At 41.7% G+C, this 26,133-nt stretch overlaps 2 protein-coding genes across 2 annotated transcripts in view; both read left to right on the top strand.

Moving 5' to 3' along the window:
* The window catches only part of LOC308306307 (sorting nexin-14-like), a 450,899-nt gene that overhangs the window by 66,810 nt on the left and 357,956 nt on the right, over positions 1-26,133 (top strand). The gene's annotated exons all lie outside the window — the stretch shown is intronic.
* htr1b (5-hydroxytryptamine (serotonin) receptor 1B) lies at positions 2,476-3,633 on the top strand (the record flags this gene model as incomplete). The annotated part of the gene is made up of 1 exon (XM_080750247.1): positions 2,476-3,633. The coding sequence occupies one exon, from the start codon at positions 2,476-2,478 to the stop codon at positions 3,631-3,633; it is 1,158 nt and encodes a 385-aa protein (XP_080606373.1).

Genomic DNA, 26,133 nt, shown 5'->3' with positions numbered 1-26,133 from the left:
ACTTGAGAAAGAACTGTTGAAAAGCCCTAGTTAAAAAGCAACTGTAAATATTGTCACTTATAATCCTACACAATAACAGCCTCAGCATTTTAATTTCACTCTGTGTACAAATGCACATCCATTTGGAGTTATAAATGGATAAGACACGTTTACTGTTCACCTTTTTTAGTGCAGACATACTCATGGTTGACTCATAGTTTTTTCCCCCATCCATGTCCGAGTAGGGGAGAGAATGAGAAAAAGGCTATGAGTGAAGTATGAAGAAGAATAAGTAGAAAGCTTTGACTTGTTGAACACTGTGTGTGTGTGTGTGTGTGTGTGTGTGTGTGTGTGTGTGTGTGTGTGTGTGTGTGTGTGTGTGTGTGTGTGTGTGTGTGTGTGTGTGTGTGTGTGTGTGTGTGTGAGTTGGTTACATTTCAGGCAGGGGAAATGCTAAGCTGTTTATAGTCCTGTGTGAGCATATAGTCTTAAATATGGGGAAAGGTTAGACGTTAGCTTCTGAAAAGGCAGTCCTACCAAACTGTTTATGAATCCTTTCTCACAGGAAGCAAATGGTGTTGACAGGATAAAGAAGGGGGACTTGGTGGCAGCATATGAGGATCTATCCTATGGGGATCAAGGTCTTGGGCTGGCTCTGGGGACCCAGGCCAGTCCGGGGTGATCTGGCTACCCACTGTGTCAGCCCCTGCTCTGTCTGTATGTAAAAAGAAAATATGAAATAAAAATTATAAATCATAAAAAAAGAAGGGGGACTTGGATTTAACTTGGCATTAATTAACATGAATATGATATGTATGAACTGGTCACACACAAAGCAACACTGTCAAGATCCCTCTGCCTTTAGTGCAGGAATGAACATGAGGCAAATGATCGGGTTAAGTACTGATTGCATTGACCGAGTTTCCAGAAATATAGTTAAAAGTGCAGCCTGAGTGCAGGCCTTAATGCCTGACACTTCTTTCACTGACAACACCAAAGGAAATGTCTGTAGCTTAATAGCCAGGCAACTATCTGGTACAGTAATTAAGCTGTAGTTCATTCCCCACCTCCAATGATTAAACATGGGGTCCAGGGACCCCCGGGGGTCCTTGAGGGGTTCCAGGGGGTCCCCAGCTAAATGTTGTTAATATATAACATAATATAGCATCAGAACCACCACGTTAACCCTATGAACATTGGCTATTTGAAAATTGCAGATGTGCAAACTCACATGTTGCAATGCGATGAGAGCTGGTAGATGTACTATTTTTTGAGACATTGTAACAACCCAAGTCATGCATGGGGTTTCCTAGTACAACATATTTTCAGATGGTCCACGGCCAAATTAATTTGGAGGTCCCAGTACTGCTCCTCCACCACACCTTCAGGTGCAGTCGCTGTCCAGTGGCCATAGTGCTGAAATATTCTGCAGTCGCTGTCCAGAGTGCTGAAATGTTCTGCAGTCGCTGTCCATGGTGCTAGACTCTTTCCCAATGCTTATCTTCCCAGTGGCTCTCAGTGGAAGGTTAATTACAGTGCCAATCCAAATGTATCAATGTAATCCCTCTCACTCTTGCAATACTTTACATCCATTGTGTAAAAAAAGCGTTACATTTTAAGCGCAGGCTATCAGCAGCCATGTTTAGGTACTGTATGATCACCCTACTGTATAGCTCACAATCAGTTGGCAGAATTGACAAAATGTCATCCTATAGTGAAGATGTTTCTGTCAAGCTTTGAAAGCTAATAAAAATTGTTTCTAAGGAAGCAAGACAAATGTTTTTTTTAACCTATAAAATATACATCTTATTTGTCTTAGCTCATTAGTGGTGTTTTTTTTCTTCTTTTTCTTTTTACACTGATTGAAGCTTCAGATCAGAGCCCTCTCAGTTGAGTGTGGCAGGTAGGGAACAGTGGGCACTATGACCCAGCAGCTCTCATGCTCTCCAGTAAAAACTCAGTGTGATCAATGCTGCTTGTTTGATGTCAGGGCGAGAATGTGCTCGCTCTGTATATAAAACCAAGACTGAGTTATCTCACCATTCAACTACAGAGGGCCTGGGTATGAGGCAGGTCCAGATAACTTACACTCAAACGGATTAAATGTCACAAGATACCTCGGATGAGCTTAATGCCAAGTGATGGGGCATCTTATGCTCATCAATACAAGCCTGTGACATCTTATTCGTCATGTAGCTTCAACATAGTTTAAAAGAGTTATCTGTGGAGGGATTAACGAAACGGATCTGCGACTTCTGAGACAAACGGATATTTGCTTGATGGTCTGATTTATTTCATTAACTTTGAAAAACTATAATTCCAAGAAAGAAAAATGGAGAAACGACAACTTTTTTCGTTCCCAAAATGTTTTTTATTTTTTTTCTTCTTTCTGACCAGACGGAATGTTGGGGACGGAATGGAGATAGACCAAAAAAAAAGGCATAACAAGTTAAACGCGTGAAATAAAATAAAATAAAATGCACCATAGCGCCTAAGATGGAGCGACCGAGTCAGGTCGAAACAACTCCTGCGTCCGTCGGAGTCGGACAAACTGTGAACGCCACCAATGACACTTTGATCGCAGATCCGTCAAAGGCAGACGAAAGTGCAGAGTCTCTTGTCTATCAAATCACTTTGGCCGCGATTCTCTCCATTATCACACTCGCCACCACTTTGTCCAATGCATTTGTCATTGCGGTCATTTCTCAGTCGAAGAAATTGCAAACTCCGGCGAACTTTCTCATTGGCTCTCTTGCCATCACTGACCTTCTGGTGTCAATTTTGGTGATGCCAATATGCGTGCTGTACACCGTGATTCACACTTGGACTTTGGGACAGGTCATCTGCGACATATGGCTTTCGTCAGACATAACATGCTGCACTGCGTCCATTCTCCACCTGTGCGTAATCGCCTTGGACAGATACTGGGCGATCACCGACGCGGTGGAGTACTCCAAGAAGAGGACGCCGGGGCGCGCAGCGGGAATGGTCGCCACCGCCTGGGTCATCGCCATCTCCATCTCTCTGCCCCCGCTGTTCTGGAGGCAGGTGAAGGCGGACGAGGTGACGAGCTGCAATGTCAACACGGATCACATATTCTATACCATCTATTCGACCTTTGGGGCGTTCTACATACCCACCTTCCTCCTCCTTGCGCTGTATGGAAGGATATACGTAGAGGCGCGTAAAAGAATCTTGAAACAGTCCCCCAAGAAGGTGGGTAAAAGACTCACGTCCGTGCACTTGGTCACGAGCTCCCCCGGCTCGGTGGCTTCCACCGCGTCCTCCTCGCCGTGCGTCAGACAGGACACTCCGTCCAGCGACAGCGGGTCGCTGGCGAGTGAGAACCAAGTGAAAGTAACGGTGTCCGACGCGCTCCTGGAGAAAAAGCGGATATCGGCAGCCAGGGAGAGGAGAGCGACCAAAACACTGGGGATCATTTTAGGCGCGTACATAGTTTGCTGGTTGCCGTTTTTCATCTACACATTAGTGGTGGCCACGTGTGATACATGTTTCTACCCAGAGTTGTTTGACTTTTTCACCTGGCTGGGGTATTTGAACTCTTTAATAAATCCAATTATATATACCATGTCCAATGAGGATTTCAAGAAGGCTTTCGATAAACTTGTACGCTTCAGGTGTTGCAGATCTTGAAAAACACTCACTGCACGTTAAGACTGAAAAGACAACATAAGCTATAGAGATCTAATCTGTGTATGGGAGCCACAACACGAACACGTCCACGTCTTTATGCGTAATCGTGTCATTACGCACGATGCCGACAAAGTTTGCTTACGCGCAATGAGAGGAATACATACTTCTCTTAAGAGTGGAAATTTGTTCTTTGAGAGTTAGACGAGGAGAACATTTTGTTCTGTATATTCCTGTTTTGGGAGCATGTTGACATGAGTGTCCTCCACTCATGTCAGAAGACACTCTGTCTTCTGCAGCATGCAGGCAACATCATGCAAAATTCAACTGTGTGTGTGTGTGTGTGTGTGTGTGTGTGTGTGTGTGTGTGTGTGTGTATAAAATAGACGAATTCGCATAAAAAACTAATTCCATGTGTCATTTCTTGATTTATTTATTATTTATCAAAGTTACCGTGGAAAATCATGAATCAGTGAAATGTATTAGTATGGACAAATGACTGATAGACTTTGGATGGCTCACATTATAAGAGTATTTAACTTGAAATGATATATGCTCACAGCTAAAAGTAATAATACATCTGCCTGCCTGCTGTAACTAGCAAAGGTTCATAATATTGTCAAACAAAGAAACAGTTTGTCTTTATTGTGGGTGTTATTTGCCTAACACAGTTGGGAAAGCTGCTGCTGAAGTTCAATTTTACTGAACAAACATCAGTGGTTTACTGTGTAGCCTATAATGTGTGTGTCTATTTGCTCCTATATTTAGTGTCTCTGTCGCCATGCATATTTGTATTTCAGATGCTTCTGATACTGACTCTCTTACTGCCTTGAATTGTAAAACTTGAGATCAAAAGAACGCAAAAACAAAAAGCTTGCTTTGTCAGAAATGCATTGTTATAAGAATTGCTATAGCTGCAGAATTCATCTGTTCACTCAGAGATGCCAAAGTGCCAAAAGGTATTTGGCATGATTCTCCATGACAGATACAATCATGCTCAATTATAGAATACAGACTCTATGGATTCAATGGTAAACACATGTGTTAGGTGGTTTATATGTGTCTCATAATTCAAATTAAATAAACAAGGTTAATAGGGTACATGTTTGTTTTACATGTCCCATATTGTACCAGTAATTTTATTTTTCTTACTTTTTTTAAATTATTGTTTGATGTAGCCTACAAAACACTTTTATTCTCAGATAGTCACACTTGATTTAGCCTTAAAAGGTTTTACAATCACAGACTTATTGTGGGCATTATTCTGATTAGATTTTCACTGTCTGCTGGAAGTGGTACTGTAAATCTATCCTGGATAATCTCTTGGAAAAGGGCAAAGATGATCTCATGCTTGAAAAGGTTGCCCTCCCTCTCTAGACTGTGGACAAAACTACATATTTAAAACCAACATACCGGTAGACAATCTGTAGCTTTATTGATAATCAGTATATAAATCAGAATCTCATCCCATCCACTACCCAATATGAAATGCACAACATCACATTGTAAAGTCCTGAGTGTCCGTTTAATCTGAGAGTGTACAAATGGAACGAGATGGACAATTATCATTATTTAGTGATCTGTCTCTTGATGTGTTTGCTTTCTGACTGTAAACATATAGGGAAATACAATCCAGGCAACAACACCTGATATTACTTTAACTAAACAGCTGACGACTCCTTTGAATTGTCCAGCACTTCAGTTCAGTACACAATCCTGACATGAGATTGTACAGTGTACTCTGGGACTGTGTTATGGAACGTGTGAGATCGGCAGTGGTTCTCCCTGAGATGTGGAGCCTTCGCAGTGCTCTTGCCTACAAGTTACACACACACACACACACACACACACACACACACACACACACACACACACACACACACACACACACACACACACACACACACACACACACACACACACAGTCGTTTAGCTGTTTGCCTGCATGGTTGCGTGTCAACTCCGATCTTCTGGAGTTGTCACCGTTCTACACATTACTGTTGCATGGCTCGGTGAACGGCCCACTGCACCTGGTGCGTGGAATCCACTTCATGCATGCATACACACATGCACTCATGCACACGCACACACACAAAGTAGCACATATGGATTTTCCATGCATGACAGATGATTGTGCCTAAAAAGATAAATATTCAGTGAAAAATATTTTCTTGGCTTTCTCTTACTATGTCTGACCGTATAAGAAAGTGCAGGCATGTGCAATAATCTATAGCAATAATATAATCATATTTTAAAATATTAATGCATAATACAAATAAAAACATATGAATAATAATATACACACATGCTTCTGTGAGAATAGAACTCTGAACTACATTATAACAAGTGTTGAGTATGTCAAACATTACTGCTTCTCATATTTCCACCATTATTGGCTGCAAAATATTCTAACTATGAGTTTTAGAATGAAAACTCTCAGATCTGCTATGTCATAGATACCTGGAAGGTTGCCATACATTTGGGAAAAGTAGTTTCAAACCGCTTGGCCTTTTCTTAAAATAAAAAAAGGGAAAAAAAGAAGGGTTACTGTGTTTGAACAAGCGTTTGAACAACAATAATAACCTAGGAGACTAAAGAATCTAAGGGTACTTTTATAGGAAATATCTTAGGGTCATTTAAAAGGTTTTAGCCGGGGATCCAGTACCTCAAAAAAAAGTTATGGCCATTTGTATATTCACTGTCCCATTGACTCCACTACACAGGAAAGGAAATGTATTATAAAACCCCCACATGCTACTTAAAGCATAATTTTTTTTTTTTTTTTATATTCCTGTGTAGTGGAGTCAATGGGAGAGTGAATATACAAATGTGGCCATAACTTTTTTTCGCGATGTTTCCGGCAGAGTAGGCCTCTAATTCTGTGGACCTTAATAACCAAACTAATAAAGATAAGATAAGAAAGATAAAACAGAAATAAAAAGTGCGGCAGAACAATACAGGTTCAACCCTATTCCTTGAGCTTTTGGGCATGCGGATCCCCGACTATTAGGATTAATCCGTCAGGGAGCATGAATGCACTCAGCAGTTTTCATGGCAATTTCATTAGACTGGCCTAATGGTGGCACTAGAGCCTCTAGAGGAAAAGCCATGGTTATAGCAGACTTAAACTGCAACAAAACTTGCATGAAAACTCAGATAAAAACAAACCAACAGCATAAAGCACTGAACTGCGGCAGAATTAGAAATAATAAAAACTGAGATGGATGTGTGACTTGCTTCACACCGCTCTCACAAGCTGAGTAGAGGGAGACTTTTATTGAACACAGCCCAATTCACCCCAATACACACACGGGTCTCTAAATCAGGGGTCTTCAACGTTTTCACTCCAAGGACCCCTTAGTTGAGAGAGAAATGAAGCAGGGACCCCCACAACCTTTTCATATATTCCATATAGTTTCATCGTTTGACAGCACAATCATCAGTGTATTTTCGTGTCAATTTGTGTTTTCAGATATTTAACCACTTGAACCATCAATACTTGATAAACTTGACCTTTCACTTTGTACTTACGGTAGTCTGCTTCTTTATCCTCTATAGTGTACACCAAACATATTTGCCGAAAATAGCCGATCTACAAGCTCACAACGCCTCGCAGCGCGGCTGTGTTTACTTTCCGGTTAACTTATGCTTACTAGAATACCTTTAGTTACGTACCTACGTTACATAGATGCGTAAATTACGCTAAAAACGTAGTAACCGGAAATCGCCTATGCTCTGTGTAAAGTAAACACAGCCGTCTGATCCACCACATCAAGTGGTGGATCTAACAGAACGTCGATTAATCTCTTGGAACTATAAAAAGAAGATCCATGAAGAAAAAGTTATTAGCGCTTTTGTCTGTGTATATTTAGCCGCATTTTCGCTGTGCGGATGGGGTCGGGATGACTCGGGAGATCTATGAAGAGGGGCGTCAATAACAGTGCGTGCACATTGAGATGGCACATTCCAATTGCCTGGAATTGCCCTTTAAGTGTTTGATGGACGATATACAGTATAATTCTATCAAAACATCTGAACTATGAATGACCACATCACAAGCAGCATGTGCTACTTTGATTGACCCCAGAAATACATTAAGAATTAACAGTGTTCGCCCACATTACCATATACAGTAGAATAACATGAATGTGAACCTTGCTAGTCACACAGGTTTCTTTCCTCATACAGAGAGTGTGAGCACATGATTTATGAACAGGACTGCATGTGTACATGACTTTGCCCTAATGTACCAGATACATTTTTTATAAGGACTGGGGCAGAGTGAATATTTACAGCTTAAGAAATGTTGCATGGTGTATTTACCAATGCCTCTAACTGTAGAATAGTACACATTTTCAAATGATCACTGCATGCCAGATAAAAACAACAACATGCAAACATAATTACACATTCAGTTTTACACAGAACTGTTGTAGAGAGAAGGACGTGGTTGCTATATGAATCAGTCGGATGAAACATCAGTATAATGAACCCATAAAATATCCTAATGAACCCATAAAATATCCTTTCATTGTGTGTAGCTTTGATTAACGGCCTTATTGTTTCACCTTCTATGTTCTATATGAAGGTTCTGTAAATTCATCACCTCGCAATGGAGGCCTGTAGCTCAAGGTTGCTGTCAATACATTACATTATGTTTGTTTTAAAGTTTGACTTTGAGAGAGAATAAACAAGTAAATAACCTCTTAAACAAGGTCTTCCACAGGAAACCATGTAAGTATCTCATATAACATTGAATGACACCAGTCATAAATCCCCCCAACACATCCCCCATAAATAATAACTAGAAAGATTAAATTGGAAATTGCAGGTGTGGTTGGTGACGTGACTATATTCTACAGCAAGTTAACTGTCATGTGAAGCTCAACCAATACTCAAGCTAGCACCACTCCTCAATTGTTTTTCCATCAATTTCCAATTGCATCTGATTCACATTCTTTTTATCTAGAATAAGGTTTATCTAGTGGAATAAATAAAGTTTTCCCAGGACTACAGTGTGTTGCCCTGTTGGGCAACCACACTAATAAGAGAACAATAGAACACAAAATGTGCTATTTCTCTCCTGGAGGCATGCAGAGAAGTTTCTCTCTTGTCAATTGCACACCCCAGGATGCTACACTACATTTTCTGTATGTACTGTATATACAGGTAGACTGTAAATTGAATTGGAAGAAAACATTAATCATCAAGAGCTACAGGTATATACATTACTGTAGCACCAATACCTGTCTTCAAGCACAATTGATTTGTAAATTGGTGAAAAGTACGAGAAAGGTCTATTCTAATAATTCCAAGTCACTCTCGCTCCTCATCACAGTAAAATTATGAAAAAATATTAAAATGGTCTTGCATACAGTACATCATTTCAATTTGTACATGTTTGAAAATCATTTGACAATATGATATCCTGGGCGTTTTCATCTGGTACAAGGGGAGAGTCCCTTGGAATTATTTTAATTAACTACTGAACCATTTCCCAACCAGGATCCTTCACCGCCAGTACAAAGCATCCAACCCAAAGCAGTGTGCAACAGATCCATTCATTAATTGGTCTTCCCTCCATGCCTCGCCACTGCCTCCTCATAAATACAATTTGAGTTTTCCTTTCCTTCCCTCCAGGCGAGGGAAGGAGTTAAGGATTGCATTGCATTAGGGACCATTCGTTTTTTTCCACTAGGGGGTGCTGGTTCACATGTGATATCATTTTTATATTTTTCCTTGGCCCCCCCACACCCTTCAAATATTTTTGGGTGACCCCCCCTGAGAGACTTGAGGAAAATGCATGACCCCCCCCCCCCCACTATAAACAATGTTTTTTTTGTATTCAAGACAACAGGAGAAACCCATGCAGTGATGTAAAATAACTAAGTACATTTACTTAAGTCCTGTACTTTTTAATTTTGAGGTATTTGTTCTTTACTTGAGTATTTCCAATTTCCAATACTGTAATACTTTTACTCCACTACATCTCAGAGACAAATATTGTACTTTTGCTCCTCTACAATTATTTGAAAACTTTAGTTACTTTGTATATTTGGATTACCTACATCAACCACTTCAGCCCTATAGCCTATACATTTTTGGCCATTTGAAAATAGACGCAACACATTGTGAGCTTGTAGATCTGCTATTTTCAAAAGATCAGAAAAGAACAGGACATTCTGCATGAGTACTTTTACTTTTGGTACTTTCAGTACATTTTGATGCCATTTCTGTACATTTACTCAAGTACATTTTGAATTCCAGACTTTTACTTGTATCTGGGTATTTCTTCATTATTGTATTGATACTTTTACTTAAATAATTGGACTACTTTTTCCACCACTGGACTCATGACAGCCTTGAGGGTCCATATTATCCCTTCTCTGGGTTACAGAAACTCACAAAGCGGCTATTAAGAGCCACCCGTTATTTTACTAGATACTAGTTTAAAATAATTGCTGCTATAGCCTATAGGTTTATCAATACCTATAGAGGCAAATTTTATAACACACTATTTGATGTTGGGGGTCCATTTGGTTCCATAGGTGCCCTCTTGGGGTTACAACAACACTCCAAACTAAAGAAAGATTGAGCAACTGTGATCCATTTTCCATGATATGAAAACCAAGCAAAGTAAACAAAGTATGCATGAGTCTTTTCTCTCTATTTGACTCCTTCCCACTGCAGCTGTGTGTGTGTGTGTGTGTGTGTGTGAGAGTGAGAGTGAGAGTGAGAGAGAGAGAGAGAATTACACACCTTTTTTTCTACATGCTTTTCTTTTTTTGGGGGGGGAAACTGGAGGTATGCTTATATTCCTCTCTTGGTAAGTGAACATTTCGAGTTGTGACAACAAATAAGGTGTTTGTTAGCCTATATATGTATCCAGCTGCTACCAGGAAACTCCTGTGTGAGCACGGCACACAGTGAATGTCCACAACAACGCATTGAACAGTGGAGAGCAGAGGAGGGGGCGGGGCCGAGGGACGTGTAGGACTGGAATGTACCAAGTTGAGTCAACTATGTAGGGGTGAAACTTTGATATACTAACTTAATGTTGTTTAGATAAACAACAAAGCTAAGCATTTTTAATTACAAAATTCGACCAATTAAAGTTGCATGACCCCCCCTACAGACAAAATAAAAAAAACATGGCCCCCCCAACTGCTCAGATAAATATTTGATGACCCCCCCCCTCTTATGGACTATACCAATTATTCATTTTAAACGGACCGTCCCTTAGTGTCAGCATTTCAGTTTCAACATCACAGCGTTTCAGCTCACAGCACTCCATCACCTTCCCTGATTAGACTTTCCTAGCGCTCACTTTTGCCTAATAATTATGTTTCTTTGAATTGCGAAATGGGATTCCTTCAATGATCCAATTTAGAATACACAACATTTTTCTACTTTTGGCTAGAAGCCCAGTTAATGGAGTGAAACAATCTCCCCACGCTGGTTGATAGCTATGTACTGTATGTGCTTACACATGTGGAACCATTGCTATTTGAGCTCTATGCATTCACACTTGACATGTAAAACAGCCCCATATTCAAAAACTGTATAAATACTATTTATACAGTCCATAGTCCTACACACCACTACACTTCTTCCATATTGTGGAAGAAGTGTAGTGGTGTGTATGACTATGGATATTGGGTAATAAGTTCCAAACCACAAAATCACAATCTCTATGTGACTTTGCTGAATTGCTGTAATATCATCATGTGGATGTCAACCTGTTTTGCAGCTTGAACTTTAGATGCCCCCTGCTAAATGAACATCCCATATCTGAACTTTACCAAATCCTTGAAACACAGGGTTTTCTTCAACTAATAACTATGAGACAATTGCATCAGTTACACAAATACATCTTTTATATAGAAGGTTATTGTTTATTCTGCATTCTTCACCTTTTCTGATTCCTTTCCGTTTGTTCAATAAATAGGTCAAGTCCCTTGGTGTGTGTGTGTGTGTGTGTGTGTGTGTGTGTGTGTGTGTGTGTGTGTGTGTGTGTGTGTGTGTGTGTGTGTGTGTGTGTGTGTGTGTGTGTGTGTGTGTGTGTGTGTGTGTGTGTGTGTGTGTGTGTGTGTGTGCGTCCAAGATGAAAGCCAGAGGAACGATAATAAGGTCTACTGGTAAGTGAGTGTAAAGAATTGGTGAACTGGGCAGTCCCACTCTGCTGGCCTTACTTATTTTTTTAACAATCAATGTGCCTCTAGGATGGTTCATGTTTGTATTCGACTTGTTCATCTCCTGAAAAGGTGCACAGCACACTCCTTATAGAGCACGAGGCAAGATGTCTGATATACTGTAAGACTATAACTGCAATTGCATCAGCAAATGGGGTGAATCAAACTGCGCAAACAATGCGATCTCATATCTGAATATAGTGTGGCGTCTGAACCAAAACCAACACACCAGACAATGGACAGTTCAAGCCACAATGGCAATTTATTTAGAAAAGAAGGACAAAGTCAGCAGCGGAGCCCCGCTCCGTAAAGGTAAGTAAGTACTTCAGCAAAGAAATAATAGCAAATTTCAACTCAGGAGGATCGCTAAGGTGAGTAACTCAGGTGAGTATATAAACAGTCTTAAGTTCAACTTAGATAGGCTCGATAAGGTAAGCAATTCAGGTGAGTATAAACATTTTCTTGGCGTTCTGTCACTATGTCTGGCCGTATAAGAAAATGCAGGCATGTGTAATAATCTATAGCAAAATATATACACATTTTAAGATACAAATAAAAACATAATATGAATAATAGTATACACACATGCTTCTGTGAGAATAGAACTCTGAACTACATTATAACAAGTGTTGAGAGTGTCAAACATTACTGCTTCTCATATTTCCACCATTATTGGCTGCAAAATATTCTGACTATGAAAAATATATTGTGTTTTAGATATATCTCAGATCTGCTATCATAGATACCTAGAAGGTTGCCATAAATTTGGGAAAAGGAGTTTCAAAGTTCAGTTTCAACATTGCAGCGTTTCAGCTCACAGCACTCCATCACCTTCCCTGATTAGACTTTCCTAGCGCTCACTTTTGCCTAATAATTATGTTTCTTTGCTGTTCTGAATTGCAAAATGGGATTCCCTCAATGATCCAATTTAGAGGTTACACAACATTTTTCTACCTTTGGCTAGAAGACCAGTTAATGGAGAGAAACAATCTCACCATGCTGGTGATAGCTACAATGTGGAACCATTGTTATGTGAGCTCAGATAATATTGCACTATGCATTCACACTTGACATACGTAAAACAGCCCCATATTCAAATATAAATATGGAAGAAGTGGTGTGTGTGTAATACTATGGATATGGGTATTAAGTTCCAAACCACACTATCACAATCTCTATGTTCTGAGTAAAACCTTTGCATTGCTTATGAATGGAGATCATGAGAAGTTCAGCTCTGATGTTCAGTCTGATATTTCAGCACAGACTTTGCTGTAATATCATCATGTGGATGTCAAGCTGTATTGCAGCTTGAACTTCAGATGCCCCCTGCTAAATAAACATCCCATATGTGTACCAAATCCTGGAAACACAGGGTTTTCTTCAACTAATAACTATGAGACAATTGCATTAGTTGCACCAAAACGAAAAGCTCCAAAGGCTGTCTGTCTGTCACGTTACGCCACGTCACGTCACATCACGTCACCCTTTTGCCCTAGTCATATATCTGCCACTGTTGGCCCTATCAATGCCAAACTTTGCACACACACTCTTTGAATGGCAAATCACAACCTCCACCCCTCATTTCTCACATGCAAAACACATTTTTGGACACTGCTCCTACAGATTTTGGCCTAAAATCACACAAAGCGCTACACAGAAAGTCATGTCATCAACATGGATCTGTCCCATTTCCCATATTCCCTCCTGATTGGCTACGATTGCCTTCTAAAGTTTGTGTATGTGACCTGACGGTCGCTTATCTCCCAATTAGGGAGTCTTACTGGTATAGAAGGTTATTATTTATTCTGCATTCTTCACCATTTGTGCTTCCTCTCCTTTTTGTTCAATAAATAGGTCAAGTCCCTTGTTGGTTCAATACTTGTCCAAGATGAAAGCCAGAGGAACGATAATAAGGTCTACTGGTAAGTGAGTGTGACCCCATCTTCCTGTAATCCAGATGAATTGGTGAACTGGGGCGTCCCACTCTGCTGGCTTTTTCTTTAACAATCAATGTGCCTCTAAGATGATTCATGTTTGCGTTTGGCTTGTTCATCTTCTGAAAAGGCGCACACTCCTTATAGCACAAGGCAAGATGTCCGATATACTGTAGGACAGTAGGCTATTATGTCATGTGTGGAAGGGGCCCCAGTAAGACTAACTGCCATTGCATCAGCAAATGGGGATAATCTTTCACATGGACACATACACAATGGAACAGTGAATCAAAGCCCATATCTTGGAATGCCCATATATGGGCATACTGTGTCTCATGTGGTCTATGATGTCAGTCATCTCCATAATTGGGAAAAGTGACATTTTTGCATTTTCTCATTCAAGTCAATGAATGGATAAAATGTATTCAAAATGTATTCACCAAAACTGTGGGAGGATTAGCGCTGCATAAGGTTTATCTGGAAGGAAAGATGGATGGATGGAAGAATAAGAAAGTCGGACAAGTATTATATTCTGGTTGCCCTGTTAGGGCAACCACACTAATTATTTTCAGGATTCACATTCAGGAAAAGGAGTGGACCTCACTCCTGTTGTCCTCTATTGGATTCAGACATCTTGCCTTACCTCTAGTGTGAACACATGGAAAATATCATAAGGACTTAACCTGTCCTAGAGGCACATTGATTGTTCAAGCTCAGTTTACCAACTCCTCCGTATTAGAGGAAGCTGGGGTCACAATCTACACTACCAGTGGACCTTATTATCTAGGAACAGAAAGGCTCTTTCTTTCAGTTTGGACACACGCAGGCGCACGCACGCACGCACGCACGCACGCACGCACGCACGCACGCACACACACACACACACACACACACACACACACAGCAGGCTTTTAGATAAAAGTATAGGAGACACCCACACGCTCACAATCATTGTAGAGAGGGAGCACAATCAGATAATGAGGTGAAATGTTCTTCTAACACAATTATTTCATCACCTTTATTTGATTTTCAAACGTTCATCAAAAGCTTCAGATATCACCTCGCACAATGATAAAGCCAGCCAATATAGGAAAGTTCATTCCCACTTGGATAGCATTTTGTCTCAACAGAATATAAATGAGGGATTTACCCAGCCTCAGAGATGAGTGAAACACTGTCTATTAACCTTGTTATATCAACCGTGGGAATTCACCTGGAAACTTGACTGGCATGTCAGTAACTCTCATCTCCCATTCACAGGGCAATAATGACACAAAATGTCACTGGACGTATTGACGTGTAAACTGTGTGACCAAAATGTAACCACATGAAAAGGCCCCTGGAGTACTCCGGTCAAATGTATTGGGTTGTTAAGTGGTTCAACTTCATTCTGCCCTTTTACAGTCCCACACTAGAAGGTCACCGGTATTTGTCACTCTGTGTTCATAATGCTACTGGGTCCCTTCTTCTTAAAAAATCCCAATCAAGCTCCCGCACACATCTACTGTACACCCAATGTGAGGGGAATCAGACACCCTCTCAGTATTTAAGTCTCAGTGCTCAAGTACTGTACACTTAATTTAGGTTAAATATACCTTCAATTCCTGCACTGTAATATCCTGAGTATTAACTTCAAGCGTGTAAAGAGTTTTGCAATCTCTCTCAAGAGTTAAATTATGTACCATATCGGCCACTGGCTTTAAATCCTTCCTCTATTGCATGAGTCACAGATGTTGTCCCCAATCGGTCCCCAATTGGAGTAATCACATGCACACATGCATAATACAGGATATGAAATTACACACACACACACACACACACACACACACACACACACACACACACACACACACACACACACACACACACACACACACACACACACACCCGCACACAAACCCACACACACACACACACACACACACACACACACACACACACACACACACACACACACACACACACACACTTCAATGCCACGTTCTTTGTACTTGCTCTCTAAAGCCTTATATTCCATCTTTCTGAGTTCTCCAGTGTGGTATACCAGTAGTATTGAAACTAGATTAAAGACATCTCAGAATAAGCTGGTCTCCGGATTTGTTCTAAGCCAGCTGATGCATTTAACATTATATATATTCTACTATGTCTGAAGTAGATTTAGTACACATCAAAAAGGTACTGGTGCTTAGTGATGTAGTCAGTCAATGCACTGACCACATATCCCTTGTGAGTCGTGAGGACACGAGTTCCAGTTGACATGTCATGTCATGTCATGTCATGTCATGTCATGTCATGTCTTGCACGTCTACCCATCTTTCTCCCTCTTTCCCGTCTCTCTCCATGCTGCACTGTAGAGCAGAACATTTCCCCTCAAAATATAAAAAATAAGGAACTGTAATGACCTTGCCCCCAAGTCTAATAAGGCTGCAGTAAGGAAAAGTATGAACAGTACAGTATGTGCCTTCACGCACCTGTGGCACCCAAAAAGTAGTATGTAAGAATAAAGTATAGTATCTCACTATAGGTTAGTCATGGTTCCCATGGTTCCCTGTGAAACCATATACTGTAGCATCCCCATGGGCTCTGAGCAGGTGTGGACTGTGTGGAGCTGCCAAGTGCCACTAGCTACGAGTAGCCCTAATCCCCCAGGAAAATAATGCGCCACTGATGGGCTGTCACACGCCCTGACCCTCATCTCCGTCTGTCACTCTCCCGTGTTCCCTCCACCACATCTCTCTCTCTCTCTCTCTCTCTCTCTCTCTCTCTCTCTCTCTCTCTCTCTCTCTCTAGGCAGTAAAATGGTACATTTACAGTATACCTGTATAGTGGCTTTATCCAAAGCGCATTTAAATTGTGCCTTTATCCAAAACACTTTAAAGTATGCATTACACATTTCACAGCAGAGGAAACCATGCAAGGCACCAGCCTGCTCATAGGGACCAGTTAGACGTTACGGATCTCGCTCAAGGACACTTCAACACTAACACACAGGGGAAATGTAAACTGGAAACCTTCCTATTCCCAATCCGTCGCTCCACCTCCTCACCTATTGCCACCCCATAATCTTCTCTTATCTATGCCTCCCTCCCTCTCTGCTTCCTTTCCTAGAAAGTTGTTTTTCTTTCTTTCCCTATCTCCCCGTTCTGTCTACAACTATGCCCCAGTCCCTTCCTGCTGGCTGCCACGTAAATTAAACCCTGCCCACAGGGAACATGATAGATGGACTCCATTTTATCGTATGCCAGGCAGGAGCAACAGTCCCATCTTCTGTCTCCTGGTGTGCCTTACCCCTTATCCCTAGCCTTCTTTGCCTTTTTTCTTTGCCTTTTTTCTATTTCGAAAAAGCATTTAAGACTTCAAATAGCCGATCTACAAGCTCGCAATGTGTCGAAGTTTAACTATTTTAAAACGTTTTTCAAAATAAATAAAAAGACAAAGAAGTCTAGGGATAAAAAATCTAGCTCAGTCTTTTAGCTCCTGTTCATCCAGCACAGCAGGGTGGCCTTGTGGTGCTATGGCTGCTCTGGTTCCTCTACAAAGTTTCACACAGATTAATCTCTGGGATTCCTCCTGTCAACGACGGGGCACATTGAATAAAGAGGACATTTCATGGCTCTCTAATGACATTCAAATTCATCACAATGCTGTGTGCTTGTTTAAGCCTCTCTCTTCTGACCCAATGCACCTGTACATTAGGGCATTAACGACTTGTGATTTTTGCAAGTCGACTCGACTCAGTAAAAAGTTGAGCTGAAGTCGACTTGAACGTTTGATGACGTCATCACATCACACATGACCCCCCCAATTATTTTGGGGGGTCCCCAGATGATTAACTTAATGTGAAACATTGTTTTCTCACTCAACTGTAAACAAACCAACATAAAGTGTGTAGTGTATAGAGGGTATCTTCAGTGCCAATTTAAGGACTTTTTGATACCCCAAAACGGCAAATTAAACCTTGTCCAAAATGTCAAATATATAGAGGCAGAAATTGTGAAAATAGCTTGCGAGGCATTGTGAGCATGTAGATCTGCTATTTTCACAATAGAACGTATAGAACGTTTTTTATTTTTTTTACTTCGACTTTCAACTTTCTCTGGTGGGAGTCGACTTGTCTAATGAAGTCGACTTGTCGACTTTTTGTTAATGCCCTACTGTACATATTGCAGGTATAGCATGTCACAGGCTGTATACAGTAAACCTTTTAAAGGTGACCTTATTCCTTGAAAAAGAAGGCAATAAACCAATATTTGATCATAATGTATGCATGACATTAGATGACTTACACTCATAACGCCTCTTCAGCGCATGGACGGATTAACCCCTGCGAGGGCCCCTGGCCAAAAAAAATGTAGGGCCCCCCACCATCCATCATACCCCCCCCCCCCTCCCCCCCCTCCCGATGCACACTACCCAGCCATAATTATCATCTGTGGGCCAAGAAAGCACCTGTAGACAACAGAGGAGGGGCCCACACATTAGATTTGTAATTAATGTATACATTTAATTTGAGTAAATTGTCAATGACCACGCGGCCCAGTTCCCCCAAGGGCCCCTGAGAGCCAAGGGCCCCTGGCAACGGCCCCACCGGCCCGATGGTTAATACAGCCCTGCTTCAGCGACACCGACATCTTATCATAGCACGTATGATATATGCAGACGACTCAATCATTATGTCTTTAAGATTGATGGCCCTGATTTATGTTCTCTCTGTCCTCTAACATTTGATGTAATCAGTGTCAGATATTTTCCATCACCCAGGCGGTTATAGATTGTCTCTTCAAGATCTTAGTCCTGATTTATACTTAGTTGCAGGTTGGTGTCACGCACCGAAAATAGCTGACAATGCATTGCATCGCAACTCATTGTGTGCTCGTAGATCCGGTATTTTCAGTGCACGACGCGGCCGGCCCACAACTAGCCAACATTACCATGCAATCTGCCTGTTATAAGATTAGCTTGATGGAAGGGCTCGTGCATCCATGTTAATTTGAGGAAGCTCCATTTATTTCCCCTGTTGTTTACACGCATCACAATGCATTTTTTAGCAGAACATATGTTACTTTGGAGGAGCAACATGGTTTAAGGTAATTGTCTGTCTGCCTGTCTGCCCACCCTCCTCGCCTTGCAGTCTTCCATTTTATCTTAATGAAAGTTTAACGTGATTGCGCAGCCCTGAGTGATTTGGGGTCACTTGACTGTATGCGAGAGATACGTTCATGTTTTTAAATCTGGGTTGTGGTTTTTGTCTGGTGTGTTTTCCATGGGCACAAGCAGACAGGGCTTAATTGTCTGAGAATGCTCAGAAAGCAGCGCTGTAGCTATGAGCTTGTATATCTAATATTTCTGAACAGCCAAAGTATAAAATAATGGTTAAAGTGGTTAAAATCTAAGATGACACAGATGCTTTCCAGGTTTTAATGGGTTAACTGTGGTTAGTTTCTGTTCCGGTTAATTTTCCCATTGCTTCGTTTGATTGGCTGGACAGCAGATTTGAACCGGAAACGCGAATGATGACCTCATATGCTGGAGGCACCGGCGGGAACGCTTATCTCTGTTGTGGGGGACGACCTTTACCCCTGTCCCATCCAAGCACCAGAAATACACCAATAACTAAAGGATATTTTGGAACGTTATTGGGAGAATAATTTTAATTGTCTACAAATACTACAAAATAATTCCATAATTTACAATTATATATACTGTACAGTACACACACACACACACACACACACACACACACACACACACACACACACACACACACACACACACACACACTCACAGTCTCACACACATATGTGTACACGTGTACGTGCACATGCGCACGCACACACACATGGAGCCATTGCATAATGTACTGTATCACATTTACTGCATAGACAATTAAAGGCAGGTGATAAAAACTAACTCTATTGTCAAAGTATTTCCCCCATGATGCGTCCTCCTTTTGCCTTCAAGACTTTTAAATGGGCCACTTTCACAGACATGAATTCATCAGGTTTGTCTCAGGCTAACATTTAACAGAAGTTCCCAGATCTCCACTGGGACAAATGCTTTGGTTACCGACTAGACTAGAGCCATGCTTGATCCACGGCCGTGCTTGTAAATGTTTAGTTATGTTGCCCCTCATCTCAAGCTGGGGAACTGAGGTGGTGAATAATGTAGTCAGGACAACGGCAGATATACTAGTCAGGCATACAAGTAAATCTATACATTAATTATCCAGTTTTGTAGATGTGTATACCACACAAAACAAAAACACACCCTCCTCCCCCCCACCCCCCCCACCCACATACATCAGACATATACATGAAACAAAAAAGCAAAAAACACACAACCGAGACAAGAACAAAACAACAACAAAAAAAGACAGTGCATGAAGGCTAAATTTGTATCATTATGTATTCTTCATATGTTTTCCGTGATGGCCATTGGCCTATTTCTGAACCACAGTAAGCCAGAAGCAACTCAGCGCCTGGCCTTTACATAGTCCATGAAGGGCTGCCAGGTTTCAAGGAACTTTTCCGTGGAACCCCGTAGTGTAAATCTTACATTTTCTAACGTAAGGTGCTGCATGACATCATTAACCAGCATATTAAATGCAGGAGGCTGAGCTTGTTTCCAATTCATTAGAATTAACCTTCACGCCAAGAAGGTCACAAATCTCGCTACTGTAGAGTTACGTCCTCTAAGGGGACTGTTCTCTCCCGGAATCCCCAACACTACAGACAGTTCTAATAAGTTATTATTTAGTCACAAGCTTTCTGCATACTTTTCATTCGTCAAATATTTATAAAACCCTCACACAGACCCAATCATTTTCAACTGCTGTCCATATTTTTGTTAAACGTAAAAAAAATAATAATAATAATAATCAAAAGTAGGGAATGCATTTTAGCTGCTTTAGTGCAACACTGTATAATATATAGGGAATACATTTTTGGAAAACGTAAACAATAAATTAATTGTTGTTGTGTACGTGAAGTGAGATTTCTCGAATTTGGTACAGTAAAATGTTACCTATAGAGCATATAGAACCATTTTACAACCACCAGCCTAGTGGTAAGTGTACATTGAATTGTTACCACTTTGTGGCTGATAATGAAAAACCCTATGGTGAAAATGAATGGGCTGTTTACTTCCGACACCTCACTGCGACACTATAACGTGGGCTTCGATACATACAGTTGTAGCCTACAACAACATCCATAGTACTTTCACTGCTGCAGATCAAGTAGAGTGGATCATACTGGTAATCAGTCCTGAGTGGATTTTCCCAGAGAGCAGAGTTACGACAAGACGTCTCTCTAATATTAGACTGTGGTCTGGGAGATCCTCTGCAGTGTGCACCACTATAGGCTACACCTCTGAAGTCTGTACAGAGTGGTTACACCAGGGGTGCCCAAAAGGTAGATCGTGATCTATCATCTACATCTACCAGTAGATCACAAAGGCTGTGCAGGTAGACCACATGACTTGCCCCTAAAACATTTAAATATAAACACAAATCACAAATCCCTTTTTTGTGTATCTCTCACTTGAATTAAGTTCAAGAAGGGCTTCTCAGCTCCCTTCATGGCTTTTAAAGTAGGCAAATCCCAAATGCAATCATTTGTTTTCAAGAGTCCGTAGCATTACAAAGAACCTTTTCCCCTTACTATTTCCCTATTTATTCCCCTACTATTTAAGTGTGTTTGTCTTAAATGTAACGCCAGTGCCGCTATACCAAAGCCCCCTTAAGACAAATAGTTTTTGGGAAGGTAGATCATGTTGAGCTGGTCATTTTAAAAGTAGCTCTCAAGTCACAAATGTGTGGGCACCCCTGGGTTACACTAATAAACACTGAGAATTGTGAGTCTTCCCTCCTTGGGGACAGCTGGCCAGCACCACTTTCACCTGCATAATTAAACCAACTCTTGTAATTTGATAATTGACCAGTGGAAGAACATTATTGCTTTTGTGACTATCACCCGGAGGCTACATGGAATTGTACTTATATGAAGCAGTCAAGGACATAAAAATACTTGGTAATTAACCTAAGTGAGGTAATTTAAGTTACTAAGAATTTATTAGCCATTACGAATTAGGATTAAATGCTAACTTTGACCTGAGCTTAATCCTCGTGGTGAAACAAGAATCTTTGACTTAATCGTTACCTAGACCTCAACCGTGACCCTGACCCTAATCCTGGGGAAAAAGCATGACCTAAACCTGAAGAAATAAGACAGCTTTTCTCACGCCCCCTAGATGCTGAGCTGCTCCTTCAAAGTGCTAAAGTACCTGCCCAGCCCACCACAGGCAGAGCAGGGTTTGAATCCAGCACTGTACATCCGGAGCATCTATACAAGCACAATTGGCCCATGCTTGGGGGAGGGTAATACTTGTTACTGCACATAGCCTCCTATACAGGCTGGAGCGGGGAGTGTTTTTCACGCCTCCCAGACTTGAGCTGGCCCAGATCCAACGAGCCGCAACTTCAAACTTTACAGCACTCTGCCTCAGTCTGCCTTATGGAAATCTCTGACCGACGCTCCAGAGCATGGGAACTCTCTGGCCGCCCCTCTAAAAGCACATGAACTTGTGAAGCGATAGCAAACCAATCATCAAAAAGTCCTGCAAAAACACCCACATTTTGAAGAAACGCCCTATTTTCGCTTGGTTAGTATGTAGGACTGGTTATACCCCAGTCAAAAAAATCACACCCAGTGTAAAGTGAACTGTGCCTTTTATGAGTTGATTGATTGGTGTACATAACGTTCAGCAAAGCTTGGCCAATGCCAAGGGGGTTGCGGGACATACGGACGGACATACGGACATACACACAAAGCCAGATGTAGGAGCAGTTAGCACCGCTAACCTCAAAAGTCTTGATCAGACTCACAATGACATGCTCACAGCTCCATGCTGTCATTAGTGAGGCTAAAAGTAAAACGTACACAAATTAGACAAAAATCTCTGCATGCGTGCGTGAGTGAGTGTATCTGTCCTTCGCATATTAAGAACCCTTTGACTCATCAACTTGAAATTTGTGGCACCCAGTAAGTCAGTTGGATAGGTGGTCGCATAGGCCAGAAAAGCCTGTCTACCCAATATGCCCATACAGTATATAGGCATATAAGAATTGTGTGAGGGGCAGTCTCTTTTTCTTTTCTTTTCTTTTTTGGGCAAGGGGGTGGAGGGTTGGGGGACTGTATAGCTTGGGGGAGCCTAGGTTTGTAGTGGTACTGTATATTTTTTTGCATTAATATGTCAAAAGAGTGAGTTTGAGACCTGCACCACTGGGGAGACGATTTTGGAATATCAAATTGAGTATCTGTTGAAAATGTCTTGCCAATATTTGGAGTTACATCATGGTTTAACAATACTACCCAAACCTCTACCAAGGGGTAATTCTGCTTTAAATCTATTTACTGTATTTGTGTTCTTACTTTTTGCAGTAGCTTTCTACTTCTGCCTGTACCTGTGCTGTATTTCATGCTTACTGCAGGCTTTGATGATGACACCTGAATTTCCCCACAGGGATCAATAAAGGTCCATCTATCAATGAAGAGTTGGCGTCCCAATTCATCTTACTTACCGAGGATGATTTCATTTCTGTAGACAAGGAAATCATTTCTCTTCATTCATGAAGAAGGACACCAAGGTCATGTCCTCAAAAGACCAAAAGCGCAGTTGCAGACATTTACAATTTCAAACTGTGTCTTTATACAAAGCTGTGTTAAGTACATTTACAGTGTTTCCCCTATAGACTGAAGCTGTATAGCAGCAGCGGTGTAAGCCGTCATCTATCGATCTCCATCACAAAACCACAAAAACAGTAAAAGCAACTTTGATCCAACTGTGCACACTGTGCAGGCACGTGCACACATAGCCATCGAAGGGGGCTTGAGCCCCTGCCCTTTTATCCGACCATGGATGCAGTTTTTACTATGGTAAAAGAAATGCGAATACCCACTTTCCATGCATGCCATAACTGAAGACAGCGTTCAAAAGAATTGCCTTGTCCAAACTTTCCTGAACTTGAATGCATCATCATCTGAAAGAATTGTGTAGCTCTGTGTAGCATCAAGCATTGAAAATAGCTGACCTCCAAGCTCACAAAGCGTTGCGCTGTGACACGTTGTGAGCTTGGAGGTCTGCTATTTTCGACATTTTCACCAAAAGGCTCCTTTAGAAATTTCAGCCCCTGCCTCTCTAACATTCTCTGCACGTCCCTGCTGCTCGGACACACGGACAGATGCAACAAAGATTATCAGACTTGACTATAAGAGGTAAAGAGTGCAGAGTAGACTTTGCCTGAGAAAAAGTTAGAAAAAGCCTGAAAGTCTGCCAGGTATAAGAGGTGGTGCATTTAGGGTGGAAGATAAGATGTCCTTGGTATAAATTGTACAGGTTTATTGTTTTCCGAAGTTGCTGAAAATAATAAACTGTTAGAAATACACACCTTGGGGGCACGGTGGCGCAGTGGTTAGCACTTCGCCTCACAGCTAGAAGGTCCTGGGTTCGATTCCCGCCGGGGGAAGCTGTGGGCGCTGGGGGCGTGTTCCTCCACCCGCGTCATCAGCACCCACACCCTAGGTGGGGTTGGCGATGGGGCCTTTCTGTGGTGAGTTTGCATGTTCTCCCCGTGTCTCCTTGGGCATAGGCCCTCACACAAAAACATGCAGTAGTCCTGGTTTCTATACTACCTCCCCCTAGCCAGCCGGGTGCTCCCCAATGTCCCCTGGCGCGGCAGGGGGAGAGTGGAAACCAGGACTACAGGTTAGGTTGTCACCGGGTGAGAAAAATGGGTTGCAAAAACCGTGGGGTAAAAAATAAAAAATACACGCCTTCCCCAGTTTGACTCCAGGATATGTCCTCTGTTCCAGTATGTCTCTCTAGCCTCTACTTTCCTAAATAAAACAAATAAAACAAAATCTAAAAAAAACTTCATGAGAAGTTGTTCATGAAGTTCTACTTCATAAAGCCTATATTGTATGAAACAAAAAAAAAAGACACCTTAACCTCCAGTTATTATCAGTCACCACACAATACCTCTCTATTCCAACACAGGCGATATCTCATAAAGTGGTAATTGTGACCGAAGGTCGCAGTTTACCATAAGAAATGTCATAGCTTTTCTCCCTGTGTGTACACATTTTTACAGTCTATGGGTTGGTTCCCATGACACATCACTGTGACATCACAGGTGATATCACAGGTGACATCACCTATGTAAAAGTCCATATATGGTATTTCCCAGAATCCCTTTTATGCCCATATATGAAGATCCCTGATGTCATCCATATCACTGGCCATGTGGCCAAGACATGGCCCATATCTGTGTGACTGGTTCAGATAGGGATATCCAGGTATGGGCATAAAATATATTGTATGTTGTGATGTCATGGGAACCACTCTAACATAATCCCTTTTATGGCCATATATGGAGATCCCTGATGTCAGCAATATTAAGCCCATATCTAAAAGGACTTCATATGGGAATGCCCATATATGGAGGAAGACAGCCCATATCTGTGCGGCTGGTTCAGAAAGTGATCTCCATGTATGGACAATCATAAAAGGGATGTACTAATGGGTCTCCATATATGGGTAACTGGTCAGATATACATCACTGGCCAGATGGCCAAGAATTGGCGCAACCTCGCCCTTTAGGGCAAGGTCGCATGTCGCCCTGAGGCGTCTTACTAGTTAAGTAATTTGAATCAGCTGTGTGGAGGAAGAGATGCCCACATGAACACACACCTTTTCCCCAGTAAGCTTGTTGGGAAACGTGTGGATGGCCTTCCACTTTGTCCCTTTCCACAGAAAGAGGGCTCAAAAGCTCAGCCCCAGAAAACAACCAGAGTTCATGAATAAAGGGCATTGTTTATCTGGCAGCTGGACAGTTCAAGACAGCAACCTCAATTGGCAGCAAGAGCAGTGAACACTGGGAGCACAGATTACTAGTCCCCTCTCCCTGGACTGTCAATGTCCAGGGAGAGGAAGGACTAGGATGGTTGGAGGGAACTTGTGAACAGAGAGAGAGAGGGAGAGGGGGAGAGAGGGAGAAAGAGAGAGAGAGAGAGAGAGAGAGAGAGACAGAGAGGGGGAGAGAGAGAGAGGGGGGGAGAGAGAGAGAGAGGGAGAGGGGGAGAGAGGTAGAGAGAAAACAAAGGCAGAGACAGGTCAGTTCCTATACTGAGGCAGACAGGAAAGACATAGAGACTGAGGGTATCAGTAAGCCAGTTACAGGTGACAGGGGAGTTCTCACAAGTTGGTTCAGGCTGACAGATGAGGGTCCAGAAGGCAGCTAACAGGATGAGGCTATAGCTGCCACGTGGCCCAGCAGGGATTACAAAGAGCAAGACGAAGGTAAAGGGATTATACTCAAA

Source organism: Nannobrachium achirus (genome assembly GCF_963921795.1).
Source record: "Nannobrachium achirus genome assembly, chromosome: 20".
NCBI lineage: Eukaryota > Metazoa > Chordata > Actinopteri > Myctophiformes > Myctophidae > Nannobrachium > Nannobrachium achirus.
The sequence above is the reverse complement of the archived record's forward strand: the minus strand, read 5'-3'. Positions and strand labels throughout refer to the sequence as shown.